Here is a 17,595-nt window from a genome sequence, read left to right on the forward strand (position 1 = left end):
AAAGCACCAGGTGGGATCTGCAGAGCCTCACCGTGAGTGATGGATTTGATTTCAATGGTCTTGGGGATCCGCTCTTCAGAAGTCGGCTGCACAGATTTCCGGCTGATTTTGGATTTGAAGAGGGTGTTGATTAACGTGGATTTCCCCAAGCCGCTCTGACCTGGAAAAGAGCAGGATAAACCACAGTCAGCACTCACTCGTTTCCGGGCTATTTTTTCAGGGGCCAGAGGATGGGGATGCTGATGGACTCAGCCTGCACTGGATCTGCGGGAGGGAGGTAAGAGGTGCAGCGGCTCCCCTGCAGCCTCCCCAGCTCAAGAAGCTCGAGTCCACCCTGGGCAGGAGGATGCTGCGGGCAGCAAGCACCTTCCCTAGCTCCAAAGCAGCCGGCTTGGTGGGAGAGAGCAGGGCAAGAGCCAGTTCCTTGCATCCAGCTGAAATCATAGCAACCCTGAGGACAGGCAGACACCGTCGGGGATGTTTTAAGGGCTGCGGTGACACTCAGCAGCACGGGGACCAGGGGACCCCAGGAAGGAGCACCCCAACACATCTGTGCCTTTACCCTCCTGCAGCCTCCCCTGTCCAGCTCCACAGGGAAGACTTAGGAGCAACTTGGCAAGCCCTTAGCTGGACAGGATTAACAGCAGCAACAGCCTTCCAAACCCCAGCCCTGCAGCATCCACTGCTGCTTCCCAGCCGGACTTGCTTTTGCAGTCGGACCAGCTGCAAGGACCCTTTCAGGCAGGTCTAGGCCAGGAGCTCATCTGAGTCCCACAAACAACGTCCCAGGAAGCACATCAGATTCCACAACTTCAGAAAAAACAGCTTTTACAGAGAAGCATTTTTGTGCTTTATATCCCAGAGCTGAGGTCAATCCATGCAGAAAAGACACCAGCAGCTCTCGACTCTCCAGAGCAGTTGTCCCACGAGCTCAAAGAAAACAGAGAAACTCCTCAAAACGCAGGGAGCAGTCACTTGGCTTCAGAGCAGATGTCCCATGCCCCCTGCGATCACTGCAGAGCTCCTGCACACACTGCGGGGGCCCCTTTGGCCCCGTTCTGCCAAGCCACGTTGCAGCCAGCTATCGCGGCACCGCCGCTGGCATGTCCCTGGCACCACGGAGTATCTCTAAGCATGAAGCCAACAAGGATTTCACCTACATCCTCCAGGGCCCTGAAACATCCAGGCTGCCAAAGGCACCCAATGCTAAGCCAACGGTAGGGTCAGCCGGCACATCGGCACTGGGCATCACCTCCTGGCCAGCCCGCTCCCTGCTCCCTGCTCAAACAGCAATTTAGAGCAGAGTTTGCAATGCTACCGATGGCACGCTGCAATCCAGTACAGCAAAACCCTGTTCACCAGCCACTATCACAGCTGGGTTGCAAAAGAAACACATGGACCAGGCTGGGGTCTGGTGCTCCTGATCCTCTGCTGCCTGAAAACGCACAGGGCCAAGTGCAAACAGGTCTGGAGCTGCGAATGCAGAGAGCCAAAGTGAAGCTCATCATTAAACGGAGCGTGTGGGGAGAGGGAGAGAGCGGGGCGACACACTGCTAGTGCTAGAGCTCCTGGTAGTCAGTCTCTGCATTCGTGCCTGTCCAAGCCGCTGGAGCCGGACTGCCTGGAAAGGGACCAGAGGTGAGAGACGCCGGCAGCCACGGATGCGATGTGCCTCTCTGAATCATGGCTGCAGGCTGACCTTGCCGAGTGATGGACGCGGCTGCACCCCGCAGACCCGATGGCTGAGTGCAGGGCAGACCCGCTCCCACCTCCCCTGGTTTGCAGCCCAGCACCTTTCCCTGAGCTGAAATCAGGCAGGGAAAGAGCGGCTGAGCCCCACTGTGCCTGGCCAGCTCTCCTCTCCTTCCAGCTGCTCTGCACCAAAAACTGAAGACAAAAGACGTGCTTTGGGGCTTTTTTTAAGCACAGACCTTTTTTCTCATCTCCACAGCCTTAGACAACACGCGGCTAAGCTGACCTCAGCCTGAAGCCTCCTCTCAGAGCTTTGGTTAGGCTGGCGAAACCCTTTTGAATAGGGACCCTGGTACACAGGGTACAGGATTTTCAAAAGGCCCCATCACAAGGACACGGTGTAGGTAGAGCGATCCCATGCCAGCAGTGGTGCTCAATTCCCACCTCCCGTCCAGAAGTCACCTCCCTCCTTGCATCTCCCACCTGTGAAACAGGGATTGCAATGATTTCAATGCAAGGACTCGCAGCTTAAGACCGGATGGGAATAAAGGAGCTAAACTAATCCCTAGAAGCTCGACCATCCCCTGGAGAAATGCAGCAGGATGAGGGCTGGCTGCTGCCTCCCAGTGTCAGCAGAGCATCCCCTCCCCGAGGTGCTGCTCCTCCCGCATCCCTCCCTGTGTCTTCTGGGAGGGTCAGAGCTCGACTTGTTTATGCTGCCATGAATTCCCCAGCCTGTAAACAGTCAGCCCAGAGCCTGCCAAGGGAAGAACAATGTTTTCCAGCCGCGCTGCAGTACGGGCTTTCATACCACACACAGTGCTGCCAAGGCAAAGCCGGGCCCTTTCCTGAACATCCCTCTGCATCTGCAAAGCAGAAAGCCTAGGCGCTGCTGCAGCACAGCCTGCTCATGGAGGGACGGGTGCCTCTTCTGGCAGGGAAATGGGGGCTCAGCTCAAGCAATCTCGCTTACAGACTCTCAGGATCAATGCTGCGATCCCTCCGTCCTGGGCATACTGTTCCACTGGCAGCAAAGAGGTGGTTTTGTTAAAAACCCTTGCAAGAACCTGCAGCAACCAGGTTTGCAGCGATCTACCAGCCTGGGGAGCCCTCCCCATAGACCAATTTGTGTATGAAAATATCAAAATGAGAAAGGCAGAGCATCAGCAGAGCTCACTGGGAAGCTACAGCACACTAATATCTTGTACAGAATTAGCAAACTCTGGATCAGGCCCTCCCGTAACCCCAGAAGCCCCCCAGGGCCGTGGGGGCTCCTACCTCATGGGCATCCCTGCACAAACCCCCAGCCCTACACAACTCCTTGCAGGAGGAAGCGGGTTGGCGAGACCGCACCACCATGCCAGCTCCCCTGGGAGATTCAGGCAGGGAGAGCTGCTGCCCGCACAGCCCGGCCCTGGGGAGCACAACCCAGCTCACACAAGGGGCTCCACAGGACCAGGCCAGACACCGATAGCTGGAAGAATGCAGAAAAGGCTCATTTCTTTTTCCTTCTCCCCCTCACACAGCCTCCCATGGTGCCTGCCCAGCCCTTCAGTATACCCAGCATTTTGCTGGCGAGTGGCTGGTGCAGTCCCTGGCACCGGGAGCCCAGGGGCTGCAGGAGCACAGTCCCCTACAGCAGAAGCTGCAGCCAGAGCAGTGGCGATACAGCCAGTGGCCTCTAGCTAAAATAAAGCTCCTTCATCCCATCCACCCTGCAGCCTCGGAAAGCTAATGAACAGGAGCTTGCAGGCAGTGGGATCTGGGGATATAACTTCCAGCCCGCCCTCCCTGCAGGTGGACACCCTCTGGGACACTCTTATTCCCCCCGTGCCACACTGCAGGTCCCCAAAGGAGTCACCGGTAGCAGAAACTGTTCAAACCGAACAACCACGCCATGCAAACCCTCTTGCTGCTCTTGATTCCCAACCAGTAAATCACACGAGGCATTTCTTCCCTAGAACTTGTAGCGCGGTTGCATCTGCTGGCTGAGCTGCTCAGCACAATCTCTTAAATACAAGAAAACTCACAAGCAGGAATTTTAGCCAAATTGCTGGAAATACCAGCAAAGATCAGGGCTCTGGTATACCGGTAGCAGTGCAACCCTTTGAGCTCTAACATGCTCTCTGACTGCTCAAACCAGCGCAGGGCTCCCAGGAGAGCAGGCAAGGGAGCTCTCTGCAAGGCTTCGGTGAGTCCCGACCCCCCTCAGGGTGTTCCCCTCGGGGACGTGCCTATGGGTAACACATCCCAAGGCGCGGGAAGATGCGTGAGACCATGGGCCACGTCACATCGCCAGCTTTAACGACAGCTGAATTCAAGCCAGCTCCTCGGGAGCAAGGTTTGCTGACTCCTAAGGCAAAGACCCCAATGCTGAACCCGAGCTGCTGCTCCTGAGGAGGCTCCAGAGAGGACAAATGTCATCACAGAAGAACAAAAACAACTCGCCGAGCACGTTGCGGGCAGCTGGCGCAGGGGGAGAACTCACCCACAACCATGATGTTGAACTCAAACCCCTGCTTCATGGCTTTCCGTCTCATCTGCTCGAGGATGGCGTCTATCCCCACGTAGCCAAAGTCCGCAGCCGGTTTCTCCAGCCGCGTCGGCGCCGGCTGCTTGGGGCCGGCATCCCGTGGAACGTCCGTCATGCTGGGTGCGTGGCTGGGAACTGCCTCTGGACCTGCGGAGGCAAAGAGAGGGTGGTCAGGGGTGGCAGGCAGTGCCGAGCACACCGGGATGCTGCTCCTGGCAGGGAATGAAAGGAGCTGCCTGTTGCATCCGAAGCAGGAATAAAGCACATGGGGGGATTCAGGGCACTGGGAGGCTAAAAGGGAGGAGGCACACGGGATCTTCCTTCACCTGTAATTACATTAAATTTGGGATTCCCCTTCTTAACTTACTGGATTCACCTTGATCCCTGCCCACATCACCAAGCCTGCCGCAGCAAAGGGATGCTGCTATGGAGGGAGCAGGCACACCAGGTCCCACGAGCAGCCAATCTGCCGCCACGGAGCAGGACCCAGCGCTGAGAAAAGTCCTCGGCACAAGTCCAGGAGTTTATTTAGTGAGTGACGAAGGCTTTTAGCAACACGGCCCTGTGCCCAGGCGCTGCCGTTAAAGGCTTGCAGACCTACACAGCCTGCCCGCTCCTCTGTACCGCTGTAATTACAGCGCTATGCAGATTGCTGGTGGGAATGCCTCGTGGCCACGTTTCGGGGAAATGGATGGCTTTGCAGACACAGAAGAGTCCTCGACATCTACTGACACGTGCCCTCCTCAAGCTCCAGCTGACGCAGGGCAGAGGCTGGTGGCCTCAGCTTGCTTCTCGCTGAAAAACCAAAAACCAACGCATCTGCATCAAAACGGGTCGCGCCAGACAACACCCACGCAGTCACGAAGCTTTCACAATCCTGCTCTAATTCTGCCGATATCCGACCAAGGAACCCAAACCCTTCGACTTCCCACAGAGACAGGGCGCTCACCTCCCTTGCAAGACAGCTCCAGGTTAGCAAAGCTCTTCAGGAGAAGCAAATGTACACCTACTGCCTCATTTAACACCTTCATAACAAAAATCGGGAACCACCTACTCCCCCAGGCACCAGCCAGGAGCATCTGCCGCCGGGAAGGATGAACTGCCCTCAATATACTACTGGGCGATGCAGTCTGCTCCCCCCCTGCCCCAGCAGCTCTGCGCTGCCCGCAGTGGGCACAGCAAATATCCTGAAGGCAGAGCATGCGCAAGCTCAGCCTGGTCCTTGCAAGCTCCTGGAGGTGTCAGTCATGCAGGACAAGCTCCTCTAACACTGGCACGGAGAGGCAGGTTTTAGGAAAACACACTTCTGAGAGCCCTCCCCACCCTGGGCTGCTGCTGATCGATCCCGGATCGCTGCAGCCACCAGCCCAGGCAAGCATTTTATTTTTGTTAAGCGTTTTGCAAAGCTTATTTATTTTTCTATTATTTATTTGATTATTGTTAATTAAAAAAAAAAAAATTAATTACAAAGGACTTATTGCAAAATCCTCATCCTCATTCCTTCAAACAGGAATATGGATCTCAGCTCATCTGCCTCACCCCACTGTTATTTCTGGCCTTTGATGAGGCGCTGCCTGGTTTTCTCTCCTTCCCTCTGAAGGAACTTGTCTGTAGGAGCGTGGCTGGTCCAAAGGGGCTCCTCCAAACACAAGCCTGTCATCCCTTCTCCTCCGGTGATGGGCAGGAGCCGCGGGAGCAGCATCAGACCGGAGCCTGCCGGGGTCTGCAAGGCGGAAGCGCTCGTTTCCTGTGAGCACAGCGCGCTTCCACGCGCTCAAATATAGGCCAAGCAGAAAAAATGTATAAAAATAATAAAAACCAAACCCAGAACTGATCCCCAAGACCACTGGGTCACTCTGAACCTTTTTTCCCAACCCTCAATCCCAGGCTGTGCAGACCAGCGTTACTCACAGAGCTGCTAAAGAGCAAACACGCCGTAGCTGACACGCGCGGTAGCACCACGCTCCTCCCCGGCACCAGGCACACGCGGATTCAGGCTCTTGCACAGCTGGCAACACGCTGCCGCGCTGCTCCCTGCAAAGCCGACCGGCCCGGTGTGCCCGAGGTCTCACCACAGATCCCGAATTAGCCCCGTTCCAAAACGGCAAGGCCAGAAGTGGAAAAAATCCCTACATACCACTAGAAAGAAAAAAAAAAAAAAAAAAGACTAAATCACGTGGAAAATATGCTGCCACCGGTAGCAGCGCTGGGTTATGCAACAGTTTTAACTCCTGCAGGCACCGCTTGCACACATGGGAGAGAGCCCGAGCCCGAAGCGCGCTGGCCCCGCGGGACAGGATGGCAGCCTGGGACATTGGTGCAGATAAGGTCCAGCAGAAATTAAGAAATTAAACAACTGGAGCAGAAAGCCACCCTCCGCTTGCGATAAAGGCCAGGAGCACCTCCAGCACCTCCTGGCTGCTGCTCATCTGTCAAGCTCTGCTAACGAGCAGCCGGCAGCGTGCAGAAGAGGCTGACCCCCTCCCTGGGCAGGGGGACGTGCAGGCCAACCTGTCCCCGGCACAGGGAACAGATGCTACGTGCTGCCTCACCACGTTGCCTTCAGTGTGAGAAGGAGGGCTCGGCAATCCCCAGTCCCCAGCAAGACAAAAGCCACAGGAAGCACGGGGCGATGGCAGGCAGCGGTTTGTCACTGTGGAGCACGCAGGCGCGCTGCCACCCGGGATGAGCTCGAGCAGCACAGCCGGCAGCACGGCCCACGCTGCTTCGGCTCGCCTGCGGGGAAAAAGTGATTTAAAGGACATTTTCTTCTAGCACCTAGCTCCTGTTTGGGAAAAAAATAAAATAAAAATTAATATACTGCAACTAGGAGTGGCTGCAGGACAGCAGGGGTGCAAAGACACAAATGCCCCAGCGGCACCAGCAGACTCCCAAGGGAAATGCTGCAACCCAGACCTTCACTTTTCTTTTTAGCTTCCCAGCACTGAGCTGGTCTTTTCTTAGCAAGGTCTCCAGCACCCCGCTTGGCTCCAAGGGGTTTGTGCCAGCAAAGGCAGGATGCAGCCGAGCCACAGGACCATTCCACAGCACAGGCACACGGGGATGCTGTGCTGGGTGGCAGGGAGCACTCCCGGCAGACGCTTGTCTGAAATAGAAAGATCCTAGAAATAAATTGGAGCAGAAGCGGTGGCTGCCCGGGACGTGCCACAGGCAGATCCTGTACTTGTTTGACCCATTGTGCTCTCTGCGGGGACGGCGCCAAACCTGCGGCGCTCTCGGTGCCAGCGTCGCCGAGCCGACCCTTCCAGAGCGCTGCAAGGAGGGATGGATTAATAAACAGTACAGTTTATTAATGTACTGTTCTGACAGTACACCCAGTACTGTCAGAAATTCCTGATTGCCACCGAGTCCCTGGCAAGAGCAGGATCAGACCTCACGCACCACTGCTTCACCAGTGCCACCGTAACACGGTTGTTTGTCCCTCCCGTGGGGAGGGAGGCTGGGGAAATGCGCGGGCTGCTCGCTTTGCTGATGTGGGGAGAAAGCCCAGAGCCTGCAGCTCCCTCCAGCTCATGTGTTCCTGGATAAACATGAAGCACATGGGAACACGTGCTTGTGCCATATTTAGACCCCCTCTGCCAGGGAAACCCCCTCCACGTGGGCACGGGAGATGTCGAGACCGTCAGGGCAGCGCTGCACCGAGCAGGAACAGACCCACCACGGCTCCAGCCCGGGCGCCAGGCTGACTCAGGACAGCTGCTCCAAAGTTGATTTTGCCAAAGACTCTGGGCTGTTGCGCTGTAATTGATGCACGTCAGACACGAGCCAAACCCAACATCTGCGAAGCAGCAGATGAAAGGCACCCCGCGGGGAGAGGAGCCCCAGGGAGCCCCCCGGGGAGCCCCCCGCTCCTGCAGCCAGCTGGATGCCGTGCGCGGGCGGCCGTGGGATGGGCTTTGCGAAACGCTGCTGGCGAGGGGCTGCCAGCAAACCGAGGGCTTAGAAATGCTGCACCGATGCCACGCGGCTGCAACAACCTGGGTCGGCTGCAGGCAGGGGATGCAAACGCAGGCCGTGGGCTCGCCCGAAACCCCGAACCCCAGGGCTGGCGCTCCTCATTGAGGATTTGGGAAAGGGATCTGTAGGAGACTGGTGTTTCCATTGCAGATACACGAGGGTTAAATAACCCTTGCAGAGGCTGAACCAGGAACGTCTCGTGTACCCCAGCTCCCGGCTAGACCCAGCAGCTCTATGCTCTGCTCCAGCGATGCACGGGGAGTGGGATGCTGGTGATCTGGGAGGGCAGAGCTGATCCTGGAGCAGGGCTGATCATGGACCTGGTGCTCAGCGGCTGCATGGAGCCAGCAGAGAGAGGCCAGGAGGCTGCACCTCTGCCACTGCTGCCCACTGCCAGATTCAAACCATTCGCACGCTATATGGATGCACACGCCACCAACAGAGAAATGCTAACGCTTGCTGGGTAAGTCAAAGAAACATTCCTCGGATGCAGGGAGCACCAAGCATTTGCCACCTTTTGGTGATTTTTCAGCTGGTTCTGCAGAGCTACAAGCACCCAGAAGACCAGGACGCTGTGGTGGGGATAACTCCCCTTCCCTCCACACAGCGGAGACTGGAAACACCACAGGCTTCCAGATTTGTTGGATGGGTTCACAGATGGGCGAACACGGAGAGAAGATTCACAGCAGCGAACAGCAGTATATGAGGGCGTGAAAACACAACCGCTTCCCAGGCAGCTGAGCATCCACAGATGTTTTCGAGGGAGCAGTGCGGACCAACTAACCTTTCAATTTTTGGGAGCAGCAATCTTTTAAAATTGTGCCTGTAGGGTGTAACAGAGACGTTTTTAGAACCAAAGAGTGAATTTATAGTTCCTGGTTAACTACAGCCAGCCGGCGGGACTGCAGCACGTACAGCCTCCGGGGCCTCTCCCCTTTGCACACCGAGGTGGTGACCACGAGCTATGGAAATGGATCCAACCCGCGGAGGAGGTGGTAAAGCCACAGCTTTCCCTTCTAGGGGGACAGGAGGAGCCAGGAAGGAGGGAGGCAGCAAAGCCGGGGCTGGATGCAAACCCAGCATGGCCCAGGCACTGCTGCTTTCTTCGGCTGCCCGGTCAGAGCCACCGCGGGATCCCCCGGTGCTGAACGCAGCAGGCCTGTGTTGGTCCCACAGGGATGCGTGGGTACCAGGGAATGTGAGGCATGGCTTGGTCCGAAACTGGGGGGCCAGCCAGCACCCTGGAGGAGGGCTCAGCCTGGCACGCAGAGCCACCGCCGCAGACCCTGCAGCACCAAACTGTAACTAAGGGACATTTCTATTACTCAATTGCAATCATCTGTGCCTGGCTGGCAGAGCCAGGCCCAATCTGGAGCCTGTCCCTCTCATCCCTGGGCACCAGGCTATGGTTTCAGGCTGGCCGCCAGCCCAGGCCCACCTACCAACCGGTTATGTTTCCTTCTCGGCTTGCATTTCCACCTGGGTGCCAACAGACATGACCTAGAAATAGCAGAGGATGCTTAACTACACTTCATTAGACCAAATCCACCCAAGAGCTGTCAGAGAGGTAGCCAGGTACCTCCTGAGCATGCAAGATGCTCCGGGCTTTAAGCCTTTTACTCAAGTGGGGGGATAAATCCATTTTCAGAGATCAAAAAAGGAGGCAGTGACTAGGCAGGGCCACAGTGCCGAGCCACGGGCACACACCGTGTGCAGCTGCGCAGGTCGAGCCATCCCCGCTCGCTGTATGTGCTTCCGTCCTCGCTCTCTGCGTGCTTCCCCCTCCCCACTCCGGAAACCGTCCTCTGCAGCTCACCCCTCTCTCCCTCTTTCATTTACAAGAGATGGATGCTCCAGGGCTCCCCGTCGCTGCTTCCCTTCCCGGCTTAACCCTCCAGCTGCCGCAAGGTCCGGTCGCGGGTGTTCCTGGGCTGGGATGAAGGGAGCTCGTCCCAGAGGTCAAACCGTGGTGCCAGCTCCACCTGGACGCAATCTTGAGCGCTTGCAAACTGCTGCCTGCGAGCTCAGGTGCAAGCCCCTGTGCCACTTCAGTGCACCCCAGGTACGGCGTGAGGCCGACCACCACCCTTCCCAGGTCAGACACGTGCCAGCCCTTGCAGCCGAGCCGGCAGTCGTACATCCTCATTTCTCCAACCACGTGAGGCAGCAGCTCTAAACCACTTAGAGAGACCCGCAAGGAGTTACGCTGTTCTCCTCCTGTTTGCCCAGAGAAGTTTAAAAGGAAGGAGATGATCATAAACAACCCCAAGTCTTGCCTGGTCCAGTCTTGCAAACCGAGCCCCAAGCCTCGGGCACGCGGAGGTCTCTGGCCATGCAGCCGGAATGGTGTCCCTCCATAAGCAGCTTCGCCCGGAGGTGGAGGGAGAGGTGACCCCGAGACCAGCCCTGCCTCGCTGGGGACAACCCCATCGCAGGGGAACTCTCCTGCACACCAGTGCCAGCAAAAGCTACTCCATCAACCGGCCTCACGCAGCAAAACGCCTGCGGCCAGCGCAGCCCTTGCTCCCCCACAGACAGGCTCGGGGTGCCTGTGCCCGGGGGGTCTGAGGACCCACACAAAGCTGACTCCCTGGTGGGTCTGGGGAGGGGACCCTCTTCCCAACCCCCTGTCCACCCTGGGCGATGGTGTTGAGCACGGGAGGGACGTGGAGACCCTTCCCAGCCCCTGGGCAAGAGAAAGCACCTCTCACCCCTGACACCGCTTCTCTGCAGAGAAAACAAAGAGACAGGCAGCGCTCTGCAAACTCAGCTTGCCCAAAAAAGTGTTGCAGGAGGAATGCGTCCCGCCGCGGGCCCCGCACGGGCACCTCGGCACAGGCACCTGGCACGGCTGGTTGTGCCCAGAGCCGCCGTGCTTCAAACCCAGGGCTGACCTCCCACGCCTGACCGAGTTACTGACTTGTGCAGCTATGGCAAAAACCAAAACGGCGAGCCAGCGGCGCCGGGGCTGCCAGCACCCCGAGGTACGGGAGTAACCCGTGCTCAAGGAGGGATTTACATCCTGGGGTTTTTAGTTTAGCTTTTTTTAATATTTTTTTTCGGGTGGGGGGGTTCTTTTTGTTTTGTTTTTTTTGAGGGGTAGGGGGTTTTTTTGTTTCTTTTTTGTTGTTTTTTTTCCACGAAGGGCAACTGCGTCCCAGACGCCCCGAGAGCCCGTTTATGGGGGGCAGCGGCTGCAGCAGCGCGGGCGGGGCCGCTGCCGGGACCCCGCAGGAGGTGCCCCCCCGGACACAGCCGCTATTCATCCCCAGACAATGCCGGCATCGCGGCCAGGCGGCCGCCGAACAACGGCCCCTCTTGTGGGGCGCAGGGGTGAGAGGGGCCGGGCGGGGGCTGCGGGACGAGCCCCCCCGGCCGCACCCGGGTACCCCTGCCCCGGCACCCCCCACCGCGCTCGGGTGCCCGTGCCCGGGGCCCTCCATGGGAACCGGCGGGAACCCCCCACCCCCCCGCGCTCTCAGGTCCTCCCCCAGAATAATTCACCCCCGAAAAAGCACTTCCCTTCCCCATCAGCCCCCCCCCCCCCCCTCCCCCCGCTGCCCCCCGGCTCCGCGGAGCCCCCGCCCCCGGGCACCGGCGACTCACCCGCGGCGGCGGCGGCGGCGGCTCCGGCAGCCGGCGGCTCCCCGCCTCCTCCCCCATCGCCCTTCCTCCTCCTTCCCCCATCACCCTGCCTCCTCCTCCCCCACCGCCCTCCTCCCCCTCCAGCCCGGCCCGGGGGGATGGAGCCTCTTTCCCGGGAAGTTTGTTTCGCCCCAGGGCGGTTTCCATCCCCCAGCCGCTACGAGCCTGTCCCGGGCCGGGGGGGGGGGGGGCCTCCTGGGTTAAGAGGGGGAAGGGTTTGGGGACGATGTGCAGCAGCACGTCCCACCCCGTCCCTCCACCCGCGGTCACTCCCGGGCCCACGCAGGAGGTGCGGGGAGGGGGGGGGGTGGGGGGGGGGAGCGGGGGAGGGAAGGGTCGGTGCTGGGGACTTCCACGGGGAAAGATCGAGGCTGGGACAAACTCAGCAGCCCCAGCGCCGTCCCATCCCGAGCAGACCCGCGGTCCATCCCACTGCTCCAGGGACAAAGGGACAGGGGCACGTCCCCGTCCCCAGCGCTGAGCACACAGCCCTTTTGGCACTCAGTGCTCTGGGCTGAAACTTGCCTTTTGCTTTCAAGCATCCTGAAATTCTCCCAGCAGAGACCGAAACCAGTCTCCGGTGGGTGTTAATACCACCGACCGTGGGCTCACTTCGCTCTGCAGCTGTTTGAAGACCCCTGGGCCGCATCTCGCATCCACCGGGGACGAGACGACAGCCTACACCCACCGGCCTGACTGCTTTTTAAAATCATGTCAGTTAAGCTGAATAAAGATATTATCTGTCTCCACAAGCCCTTCCTGTCTTATATCTTGATTACCAGAGCTTCATCACCACCTCTCTCCCCGCAGCGGAAAGAAGGGCCCCAGCCGCAGGAGGGAAGCAGCCATGTGCACGGGGCCAGGCAGGTGGGCTGCACCACCTGGCCCGGCTCCCACCGGCAGCGCGAGGTCCCGGCCAGTCCTGGTGTGGGTCAAAGCCCCCTCGGTGCTGTTTGGTGGTGATGGCGGGAAGCCCTGAGCAGCAGGCGCGGAGACCCCCGCAATGCCTGCACCGCCCAGGCTGCAGGGCCAGGAGCAGAAGGGGCTCTCCCTCCCTTCACAGCCAGGATGCAAAGCCAACTTGCCTCTTTTGGACCCCTGGTTCTGACATGTTACTTTGACCTTTCCTATGATCTCGGGGTATTTTTTCCCCCAGCTCCCTGCAGTTCTCAGATCTGCACTCCCAGAGAAAGGCCTGCAGGCGATGAAAGGGTTAAGACGGATTTGCACATTTGCAGTCCTCAATACCCAAAGGACGCCATTTCCCATGCGCAGCCCACAAGCCAGGGGCCAGTACTTGTCCATCCTTTTTGACCTGTTACCAGCATCACTGGCTGCTGTCAAACTCCTGCTCCAGAGGCAAACCCTGCCGCCCGTGCCAGCGGCGCCACAGCCCGCCCTGCCGCGATGCCCGTGGCTCTCACGTGGCTGTCACCTTCCTTCTCCCCTTCGGACCAGCGGCAGCTCTTCCTCTACCCAGTGCAGCCGCCACGTGCCGGGCTGGCAGCATCTCCTCCCCGTGATGCCCGGCTCAGCTGGCGTGGGCTGCCCTGGAAACGATGGGTGCTCAGGGGGGCGAGACTCACGTCCCCCCACTTCAGCAAGTGCCACAAATACCAATTTCTGAAAAACCTCCGCCCCAGCACCCAGGCAGGAAACCCAGCCTCAATCTGCTTATGCTGCAGCTGTGCGTAGCTTTCTGCTGGATTACACCACTTTTTATGACTTAATAAAGCTTTAACCCCTATCAATGGGCATTAGTGTTTTAATCTCCCTAATCTCCGGAAAAATCCAACGCTAGATGCCAAACTGGACTTGCCCAAGTAGCAGCTGGGTCTGTTTGCAAGTCACTCCAGCCTTGCGTTAGCTGGAAAAAGGCAGGAGCAGAGCTGGAAAGCAGCTCAGCCCGGCTCTGCAAAGCTCCGCCGTGCTCGCTCAGGTGCTGTGCTTGCACAGGGAATGAGGGGATCTCAGGTGCACGTGGGCTTTGCAGAGGCAATCCACTCTTTGTGTCCCTGCCTTAAATTAACCACATCTGTAATGTTGTGCAGGTGTTAAGCATCCAGCACAGGGTTCACTTGCCCAAATGAAGACCAGCAGCAGAGGGGTGAGCACAGGATGCTCGCCCATGTGAACCTCGCTCCTCGGTGTTGTTTTTCCACGTTGAAACCATGCACGTGTTTTAGTCTTGCCTGTGAGCGGAAAAAAAAAATCCAACATAGAAAAGTTCCCCCCTTGGTCACTGAAGTTCTGCAAAGACATTCAAAGCAGGATGGGAGCTCACACTGTGTGCAAGTTGTTTTTAAGATTAATTTGTAGAAAATATTTTGCTTCAACTCATATCTCATCCTTCCCAGAAACAACCCGAGGTGGGGGAGAGAGCAGCTCAGAAGGACAATGAAGTGGCATCCTTGGCCTCAAAGCAAATAAGTACATTGGGCTTTGCTAACCGTGCTTGTCCTCGTGAAGGCTCTCGGGTGGCTTTGGGGCTGTTTGCACAGGGGAGGCACTTGCAGAGCGACAAAAAGCCACCTCCAGGATTTGTTATTACAGGATCATCTCTTTATTCCTGGGGCTCTATCATACTTGTTCTCCCACTGCACGTTTCTGGCTGCAAGAGCTCGCTCTGCAGACAGGCAGGACCGACCAGCAGAGGAAGGAAGCAGCCTTACCCCTACGGTGCAGATGAACAGGAGAGGGATTAAGTGACTCGCCCAGGGTCAGGCAGAAAACTTACAACAGAGCCAAGAGTTTTAAAATCACAAAGTCATTGTTCTTCTCTTTAAAAAAAAAAATAATCAGAGTCAGGAGCAATTCTAGCGAGGCCCTCTTGCTGTTGTAAGTTGTACCAAGGGATGTGAACAAACTACAGCTCCAGTTCTTGGGCTTACAACTAATCCAAAATAATAAGGTTCCTGCCTGCCTTACGTAGTCCTATCTGTACTATATCTGACATCTTTGCAGGTGAAAGCAGGTCCCCACGTCACAGCCACACTGCACAGGGCAGTGGGGACGAGCTCCTGTGTTAGTGCAGGGCTGGTAGGGCTCAGTGGAGAAGGTGGTCCACAGGTGGCCCAGCACCGATGCTCAGGAAAGGTTGGGAGGCAGCAGGAGGAGCAGATCACCGGCAATGGTCTCCATAGTACCTGAGTTTTGGGGAAAATCCCAACCACCGTTTTTTACCTTGCACCAGAAAACTGTCCGGCAGCAGAGCTGGCACCCGGCCACGCCAGCCCTGCTCCACCCCAGGAGCGCCACGGCTCTCCCCTACGCCGGGCGATGCTCTGCCCTTGGCCAGCACGTACTCCGACTCCAACCACAGCTTTGAGGAGTAACTGAGATCTGCAAATGAAGACAGCTTAACCAGGACTAGCCAGCCCACGAGGGAGACCTGCAGGGCTGCCAACAAAAACATTTCACCCCAAGCTGCCCAACTCTAAGAAAACATCAAATCCCTTGAATGTGGGGAGCACGAGCAGGACATCTTTTCTCGCAGAAGCGCTGAAGGGACATTTCTGATTTGTGCTGCATCGCACCAATACCCAGTTAAAAGTGCAGCGTTCGGGCTTAGTAAATAATTTTTATTGTTTTAATAGTGCAGCAATGCTGACCACCTGCAAGTCCCCAGTGACTTCAACGGATAGCTGGAACTCCTGCCAGCTATATTTATAATCTCAGATCAATAGCAGAAGGAAAAGCACATCCAGAGACCTTGGTAAAGCACCAGCAAGCTCAGTGGAAGGCAGCATGACCAAGAAAAGGATGTGGGCTTGCAGACCAGAAGACCAAAATTTAATTTTTTAACACTGAAAGAGACATCATCACTTCCAGCAGGAGCAGAAAGGATCCCCCATTACCAGGAACATCTAAAACCAACCCCAACACTTTTCTAAGAGCCTGGCTGCAGGTCTTACCACCCGGGGAAGACCTCCGGCAGGTAGCCACTGCGGTCCCTTCTGAACATGCATGGTAACTCTCCAGAAGGTCTGTAATAGTAAGACCTACAGAAAACTGATATTTCCTCCCTTCTGGCTGCACTGGGCTCCCAAGTCTAGAGATGACGCTGCTTTTTTTCTTTCAAGCTACTTGGCTTTTGCCATCGAGCAGCTTCTCTGAGCAGCCCGTGTCAGAGAGACATCTCTGCAGGTATCACACCGGTTCCTTCATAAAAGGAGTTATTTGGTGGCTTAAATCTCCCTAGACAGAGACAGAAGTGGAGCAGCAGGTACCACGGGGTGCAGGCGCTGCCGGGAGCATTTTGGGACCCTGCAGGCTCCATCACGCAGAGCAGGGACATCCTGAGCCAGCACACGGAGTGACCACCATCAACCCCCTCCATGCCTTGGCCAGGAGCAGGCAGCAGAGCCTGCCAGCATCATTGAACCGTGGCCGTTTTGTTGAACCCGTGTTACACGCGGCACCAGGACCATTCCCGCTCCCACTGCACCAAAAACCGGGGGCTCCTCCAGCCGGACACCTCCCGTTCTCCAGGAGGGAAGGAAGGAAGGAATTATTTCACAGGCTGCCATCGGCCAGCGTGCACAGCTGGCACCATGTCCTTGGTGTGAGTCACCCGTTCCCCGGGGAGGCTGTGCCTCGTTTCCCGGCGTCACATCCCACTCCCCAGGGAGGCCGTGCCTCACTTCCCGGTGTTGCATCCCAGCAGTGCCCCTGCAGCAGCGTCCCTTCCTCCAGCAGATTTCTTCTGCAGGGGATCTGCGGCGTCTGCTCCCTTGAGCAGGGAAGGCAGGAGGCTCCTCACTGTGCTTGAGTAATCCATCATTTTTCAGAAAAGAATGGGCTGTGCTAGGAAGCCACTCTGGGGTCACGAATATTTGGAAAAAGCAAGAAAAAACCCCATTCCTCCCAACAGCCCCCCCCTCCTCCTTGCAGGGGTCTGGCCACTGATGTGCCGGTTCGAACAGACACGAAGCGCACGCAGCATCTTCCAGGCAACTCCCCCCACGCCGCAGCCCTGAGCACAGGTTTTGCTCAGCGGGGGCTGGTCTGCCTTGGCACTGAAACGCTGCGGCTCGAGAGTCACCAGGAGAGCTCTGCAGATGGCACAGCTCGGCCCTGCCAGAGGAAACGCACTTCGCTCCTTCGGCTGCTGCCTTTTCTTTAGGAGCAATACTCATCCCTCCTCCTCGAGGGCATGATCTACTCCCCAGACACCCTCAGCCAGACTATCACAAAGGACAAATTACCCTCAAAAGGGTAAAGCAGAATCCGCTGTATATCACCCCACCAGCATCCCAGAGCCCTGCTCCACCAGACCCCCACACCCCACCCTGCAGAGAGAGGGGGGGCAGATGGACCCTCCACGGGTCTCGCACGCCAAGGGGCACCTCACAGGGGTCCAGCGCTCCTCTACCGCTGCCTCTGTTTCTCTCACCACCAGCAACATGGTCAAAGTGGACTCAGCAGCAGGGGCAGAGGATGAGTTTGGTGAAAATAAATCACCTTTGCAATGGGGAATGGTACAGAGTGAAAAATTCGGCCGCCTGGGTCACCCCACAGCTCAAGCAAATTTGCTCAAGCAAGCCAGCATCACTGAACCGTGGCCGTTGTGTTGAACCCGTGTTACACACGGCACCAGGACCATTCCTGCTCCCACTGCACCAAAAACCCAGGGCTCCTCCAGCCGGACACCTCCCGTTCTCCAGGAGGGAAGGAAGGAAGGAATTATTTCGCACGCTGCCATTGGCCAGCGCGCACAGAAATAGTTTAAACTCTATTTCACCCCA

The 17,595-nt window shown here is 57.4% G+C and overlaps 1 protein-coding gene across 7 annotated transcripts in view; it reads right to left on the bottom strand.

Annotated features, from left to right (window-relative positions):
- SEPTIN9 (septin 9) overlaps positions 1-17,595 on the bottom strand; it is a 146,034-nt gene that overhangs the window by 16,338 nt on the left and 112,101 nt on the right. For 6 of the 7 annotated variants that reach the window (XM_076353489.1, XM_076353491.1, XM_076353488.1 and 3 more), the window contains 2 exons: positions 4,181-4,372; positions 32-160 (listed from right to left, as the gene is read on the bottom strand). In XM_076353489.1, coding sequence (XP_076209604.1) covers positions 32-160; positions 4,181-4,372 — 321 coding nt within the window. Of the gene's footprint in view, positions 1-31; positions 161-4,180; positions 4,373-6,136; positions 6,219-17,595 lie in introns of those variants that run through there. The other variant, XM_076353495.1, reaches the window with a different exon arrangement.

This window comes from Aptenodytes patagonicus, chromosome 16, assembly GCF_965638725.1.
Source record: "Aptenodytes patagonicus chromosome 16, bAptPat1.pri.cur, whole genome shotgun sequence".
Lineage (NCBI taxonomy): Eukaryota > Metazoa > Chordata > Aves > Sphenisciformes > Spheniscidae > Aptenodytes > Aptenodytes patagonicus.